The sequence below is a fragment of the Drosophila virilis genome, chromosome X (genome assembly GCF_030788295.1).
Source record: "Drosophila virilis strain 15010-1051.87 chromosome X, Dvir_AGI_RSII-ME, whole genome shotgun sequence".
Classification (NCBI taxonomy): Eukaryota; Metazoa; Arthropoda; class Insecta; order Diptera; family Drosophilidae; genus Drosophila; species Drosophila virilis.
In genome coordinates this window covers 5,264,928-5,272,253 of record NC_091543.1, presented here as the reverse complement: position 1 = coordinate 5,272,253, position 7,326 = coordinate 5,264,928, and the positions used below count along the sequence as shown (strand labels likewise).

Here is a 7,326-nt window from a genome sequence, read left to right as displayed (position 1 = left end):
CAACAACAACAACAACAACAGCAACAACTCCCCCAACAACATGCTACAATATCATTCACTATATCATCAGCAACAACAGCAACAATCGCCGCCACATAGCCACAACAACAACAACAACAACAACAACAATAGCAGCAACCACAACAACAACATTGGGCAGCTGCCACGCCTGAGCAGTGCTGCTGCGCACAGCAGCAATCAGTATCAACAACAGAACAACAACAGCAACATGGGCCACAACAATCACAGCAGCAATGCGCAGCGCCAGCAACATAATTCCAACAATGTTGCCGCCCACATGCTCAGCTACAATCAACAACAGCAGCAGTTGCAGCTTAACGGCAATCTAACACAGCAGCAACATCACAGTAGCAGCAGCAACAGCAGCATGCAACACCACAGCAGCAATGGCTTGAGCTTAAGTCCACACGGCAGCAACATGCAACTGCACAACAGCAACGGCTTGAGCTTAAGTCCACACAGCAGCAACATGCAACAGCAACTGAACAGCAGCAACGGCAACATCCACCTTCATAGCCTCAGCTTGGGCTCGCACGGCAGCAACATGCAACATACTAGCAACAATGGCTTAAGCTTAAGTTCACACAGCAGCAACAGCAGCATGCAACAGCAGCAACAACAACACAGCAGCAACAGCAATGGCTTCGGCTTAAGCCCACACAGCACCAGCAGCAACATGCAACAACAACAGCAACACAGCAGCAACGGCAACAGTCAACTCAATAGCCTCGGCAACAGCAGCAGCAACAATCACATGCTCTCAACACAGCAACAATTGCTGGACTTTGGCTATGGCATAGATCAACAGCAACATGCGCAAAAGCTGCAAAAGCTGCTAAGCAGCAACAGCTTCACAGCGGCAACAACTGCAACAGCTGCAACAGCAACAACTGCAACGGCAACGCACGCAAATGGCGGCTTTTTGTGGCCCACATAACCTCAAAAACACACACAATAAATACTTAAAAACAAAAAAAGAAAAGATTAGCGAGAGCATCAAACTCAACGGATTCAAAAAAAAAAAAAAACATTGCATATAACTTGAACTAATGTGGATCATCTATATGTTCTCAACGAATACCAATCAATTTAAACATAATTATTAATTAATTAATGAATATTTTTTTTCTGACCATTTATTTTTTTTTTTTTTTTTTGTGTGTTTATCCTTAAATGTTCCTCAGTACTTTTATGTTGTAATTTTTTTTTTATTTTTGTGCTTTTTTTTCGGAGGACTTTTTTTTTCTTTCTATGTAAAATGCGACCGTAGTTAGTCGCTCTCTCTATATATATATAAACATTATATATGTATACATTGGCTATATGAAGTGAAACACACACATATATATATACACAGACACACATATATATACACATATATATGTATGTATATGAAATACTATATTATAATCATATAGAAATGCGAAGGTTTTTTTTTGTGCTTAACTTTAGGCGAAATGATAATTTTTTTTTTCAAATATATAACTAAAAAAAATCATATATATATATAAATATATATCATACAATTAGGCGTGAAGGCATATAAGCTCTGTTTTTTTTTCTGTTTCTGTGTCTCTTAACTGACTTATACGAGTACCGGATTATATATATATATGTATATTTATATAGCTGAAGATCTGTTTACATTATTTTTTTTTTTCATAATTTATAAATACAATTTTTTTTTAATATATTATATATACTATATTCAATACATAATAATATAAATGTTAGCATGCTCAAGTTCAGGCTGTTCTTACCAACTATAGGATGATACGATGAGGCGAGTGAGAGAGAGAGAGCATGAGAACGAGCTTTTTGAAGGGTATATGGGCAGCACTGCCCGCCTGCTGTTGCGACAGTCTGGCAGCACTGTCCGCTAGGCCTGTCTGTTTCAACAGCAGCTAACAAAAGGTGCAGCTTATTTCGGGGGGGCTTGAACCCTTCGCCCCCTCAACCTGTTTACCAGACAAAATTACAAAAAAAAAAAACAAAAGAAAAATAAAAACAAAAGAAGGAAACAATTTTTTTTTCATAGTTTGTAAAAAAGTATTTTTTTTTCATAATATAAAGATTATTATTTTTTTTTTTTTGAAACGAATTTTTTTTTTGTATGCGTTTAAACAACTTGAGCATGTTATACAAACACACACACATACACACACACACACACACACACACACACACACAAATACAGACAAATTGAAGAACCTTAAAAAACGAAACGAAAAGCACGTGATAAAAGCCTAACAGAAGTGAAATGAAAAGTAGACAAAAGTTAATTGAAAGAAAACGCGAAATGTTAAGAAAAAGCACGAAAATTAATGCGGCGCCCTAGTTTGTTAGTGGGCGTGGCACTGGCAGCTTCACAAATTCAATTTATAATTTTATGTTCAATTTTATGATTTTATTAATAATTTTCTTTTGTTCTTGTATTATTTTAAGTTTTGTTTCGATTTTAACATTTCCTTCAAGCCACGCCATCCGCCACGCCCACGAGCCTGCATGAACTATGTAAATGAAACAATAACAAAAAAAAAAAACAAATAATAAAATTAAATTAATTTCAATTTAAATTTCAATTGAATTGTGTACTCAAATTGATGAGTATATGAGATGATCTTCTATATGCTTGTTTATAGTTCTTACGAATATTCATAAAATGTGAACAATTTTACTTTGTCCCAAAATTTCTGAAATACACACACATATATGTATATGTATATATATGTATATCGAAAATTTTAAAAATTGCACTTTATTTTAATTTGAGCATAATACACAAAGAATTTGAAACGGAAATACGTATAAATAAACATTTAGCAACAACCACAAACATTTCCTTTGATTTCATTTTGTTTTATTTTTATCGTTTACATATTTTATTTTCAAGAAGAACAGAGTCGAGTTTGCAACAACGAATTGCGATTGATAAAAAAAAGCAAATTCATCATTAAACATAGTCGACATATTAGATATAAGAATATCTACGGGCAAATTAATTGCAACAAAAGAAAATGTTAAATAACATACAATTAATCATTTATGCATACAGCTTGGTTGTGCTGAGTACTTAACATTCTAAAGATATAACAAAAAGAAAAACAAAAATAGAAATCGAAAACAAAATACAAAAATATACAAATGCAATTTTTTTTTTAATAATAATAAACATAACGTTACAAAAAAATAGCAGCCAAAATGGTTAGTTAAGTTCTGAGTAGCCGCGAGAAGCGAACGGAGAAGCAATACGGGAATATTGAATATGCGACCAATCGAAATGTTTAACACCAAAGCAAGACGCGAAAAGCACATTTAAAAGTAAAAGAAAAGCATATAGCAAGTCACAATGAAGAGAGATGAAAGAAACGTAGGTCATAAAAGAGATAAGTAAAATGAATGAGAGTGCCGGGAAATAAGACTTAAAAACGTTTAAATACAGAAAACACGCGATATTCTTGCGTTATAGCAATAAAATAAATGAAAAACAAAACGAAAAACAAAGCAAGAAGCAAAGTGAGAAGTGAAGCAGGAAGCAAACGTTTGACACAAGCAAGTAAGAAGCTCGGCTAGACTCAAAAGCGAAAAGTATGAAATAACAAGCAAATTCCTAGACAAGCAAAGAGAGATGCACAGCGTGCAGAGCAGCAAGAAGCAAGCAACTAGTTAGAGGAACTCCTTGTGCTTTTCTTTTTCAAGGCAGCTGTACGAGCAATTCGGCTCATCGCATCCACAAAGAATTCGCTAGTAGTTAATTGCATTGCTTCTCTAAACGCTTCTCCCGGCAGTCAGAACATGACGCATTTGGCACAGAGTTAGCACCACACAATGCATATGAACCTTAAAGAAATTGACATTAGCTAACAGTCGGATATAGTCACAAAATGAATACTCAACCAATCGTAGCCTTAGCTTGTAACGAATATCGGATTAATCCATAGCACTTAGCGTCTCGTAACTAGTTCTAGATAAATGCGTAATGCAAATTTTTTTCCTTATCCAATAATCGACAAACGATAAACGATTATCGATAAACGATAATCGATAGCTTAATGACGTCTCATCAATTGTTCAAGTTAAGAAGTTAAGCAAACTAATTCAAATGAAAAATATATACAAAAATGAAAGAAAAACAAAACAACAACAAAAAAACAAGTTCAACAAATCACCAAATTCTTTTATAAAGGAAATGAAAAAAAAAAAACAAATGTGTGTTTTTTTTTTCTAACCAAATATGTTTTTTTGAGCATGTGTAAATTCTTATTTTTTTTGTAGAGATGATAATTTTTTTTTTAAACTTATATTTTATATAAAAATGAAAGAACATATTTTTTGTTGTTAAACATAAGCAGCCAAGCTAATTTTGTTGTATATGTTTTTTTTTTTTTTTGTGAAGGAATAATCGAATGCGCAATTAAAAGATATATAAACCTCACAAAAACTAATTACACACATTTTAAATGTTGTTCAAGGAATATATGTATATTAATACATACCTATATATATATATATGTATATATATATATATATATATGAACCTACAAATATATACATACATTTTTTTTTTATAAATAAAAAATAAAGAAAGTAAAAAGAATCTTTTTATAATGCATAAATAAATCGCGAGAAGCATACACAACTTTTTTTTTTGAGTTTAGCATAAGTGAAAATCCAAAATGAAAAACAAAAACAAAAACAAAACAAAAAATATAAACATTTTTTTATATTAAAAAGTAAACGAAATAAAACAAGAAAAAAATCAATAAGAATGATGTGAAAACCAAATATATTAACGAATCGAACCTCAAAACTGATTAGTAAAAATAGTTTCTTACGTATAATCAATGCATAAACCAGGTTAACAATAATTTTTTTGTCAGTTAGCAAATTAAAAAAAAAAGCGACTCATGATATTATATAGAAAAAGAGATAAAAATAAAAGAAAAATAATAATTATTTACTCGAGTTTAGTGTTAGAAAGTACGACAAGAATTTCAAGGCTCGGCGCAAATTCTATAAACTGAATTGTTAATCTTTGCGTAAATTCTCTATGGATTATTCATTTCCAATTTCTTCTTTCTATGCTCGCAATCTAACAGACATATTCTATGCATATTCCATCCTATATAAAAAATCAAAAAAAAAAAAAAAAAAAACCGAAATTTTTATATATACTAGCTACATTACTTATATAAACAGGCATATGGGCATTGCCAGTGCACACTGTACTTCTTATGTTGCTTGACGCTTGTAATTCTCAACATGTTAAGGCATCGAAGAGAAGACAATGCGTTTGGCCTCAAACTTGGCTAATAAAAGAATCGGGTGGTTTTCGTAGTAAAAGCTTTGACGCTGATCCAAAACGGAAATAGAATTCGTTTTCATTGCAGACTTAGTTTTCTCGCATTGTAATTTATACGAAAGCTACTCCATTTCCCTTGGAAATGCCCATATAGCACTCATAAGTACACATATAGTACATACATACATATTAAGCAACTATATACTGAAAGAACATTTTTTTTTTCGGCTTAGAAATTGTAACTGAACTTAAGTAGTGCATGTGAAATATTAAACAAAATAAAAACTAAATAACAAATACAAAAAAAAAAAAACAAAAACAAAAACAAAAAACAAGTTAAAAGATGAACCCGTCAAACTGCTGTCAAAGTTTGTATGTGGAACGTGAACTGCCCTTTGAAAGATTTTTAAAAACACACAAAATAAATATTTAAAAAAAAAAAAAAGTGAAGATAAAACTAAATAACGACAGCAACAAATACACAACAACAAACAACAAAACAACAAAACTACATAAGCAATATATACCATGCATTCATAAAGGAACAAACAAATATAATAAAAAATGTATTCACTGAACCGATTAAAAATAAACAAACACGAATTAAAAAACAAAAACAAATTATATATGTAACTATATACCATACGTATACAAATGTTAAGTGAGATAAAAAACAAAAACAAAAACAAAAATAAATAAACGCGCGCATTTTTTTTTTTAAATGAAATCCGAATTAAAGGCAAAATAAAATAAAATATATATATACGATAAACTACACTATACACACACACACACACACACAAACTTGTAATGTTCGTAGTTTACATGACGTATATATAAATGAGCGTGAAATGAACAACTTGAATTTTAATTCGTTTATACAAATATATATATTATATATATTAATAGCAGCAGCTAATTGTTGTACTAAGTCGTCACATTAAACCAAGATAAGAACAAATAAACGAAAATATTTAAAATTCAAAACAAACCAAACGAGCCGCAACAGGTGGCAGCGTTGGCTATGTTATTGTCTCAGACAAAAGCTGTTTGCTATGTTAGGCCACGTTAACGCAACGGCTTTTCAAACGTTTTGCATGTGCAACAAATGGATATCTGTGCATGGCTTTGCTGGAATGACTTGACATCTACCTCTTGACATTGTTATGGCAATAATTACAGGTAAGAGTTTTTACTTTCGAGAAGCGTTGCCAGATTAGTTCTCTACTAATATATGTAAGTGAGCGTGAATGTGTGCGTGTGTGTTCGTATACCCTGTATCCATTCAAAATGAGCATTAAGGTTGTGTGTACATAAATGGCATTCAAAGATTTTTGGTCTAGCGACTTGAATTTTGATTGAGTTCATTTTGAAGTCGAAAGCTAAGATCTTTGTCGGCCTTGCATCGTATTGGAAAAGCAAAACGTACTGTAAGAGCTTTCTGTACATTTGTAAAAGTTAGCTGTGAGAGAAAGTGCACATATTTATGTTGGCAGCTGGCTCTAGGGTATCTCCGGCTAGATCACTTTTGCCAGTCATTTAGTCGAGTGGCAAGCGCCCTCGCCCCAGGTGACATTCGTTCTCGCCCACACACCTTGTCGCCTGATAGCCAATTGGTTAGCTGATAAGCGGCACACGTTTTTTTCAATCAAATTCAATTAACACTATTTGCTGTTCTTCTTGTCATTAAAGTTGTTATTGTTTATTGCATTTCAGTTAGCCGTTGTTGTTAATATTTTGCCGCTAGTTGCGTCACATCATTTGGTTTTTGCTGCTGTGCATGGTTTTTTTTTGTTTTTGTTTTTGTCGCTTATCTAATGCGAAATTTTCAAATACATCAAAGTGTTTGCCATTAGGAAATACCTTGTAACGGGCATGATAGCTCGAAGACTTTGTTTGCCACGGCAATTGAATGTGTATCATAAGTACATAAAATGCTAATCACAACCCGATCGTTATGCAAACCTCATTGAGTTGGACAGAAGGGAAGGAGCCCTCCGCTA

At 32.6% G+C, this 7,326-nt stretch overlaps 1 protein-coding gene across 1 annotated transcript; it reads left to right on the top strand.

The window, feature by feature from the left end:
- Window positions 1-40: 40 nt before the first annotated feature.
- On the top strand, window positions 41-958 carry LOC138911058 (putative uncharacterized protein DDB_G0286901). Its single transcript, XM_070208032.1, has one exon. It carries the CDS (start codon window positions 41-43, stop codon window positions 956-958), a length of 918 nt encoding a protein of 305 aa, XP_070064133.1.
- The last annotated feature ends 6,368 nt before the right edge of the window (window positions 959-7,326 follow it).

Excerpts from the sequence above, each read along its gene's own strand:
- LOC138911058 (XM_070208032.1), top strand. The coding sequence starts at position 41 with ATGCTACAATATCATTCACTATATCATCAGCAACAACAGCAACAATCG.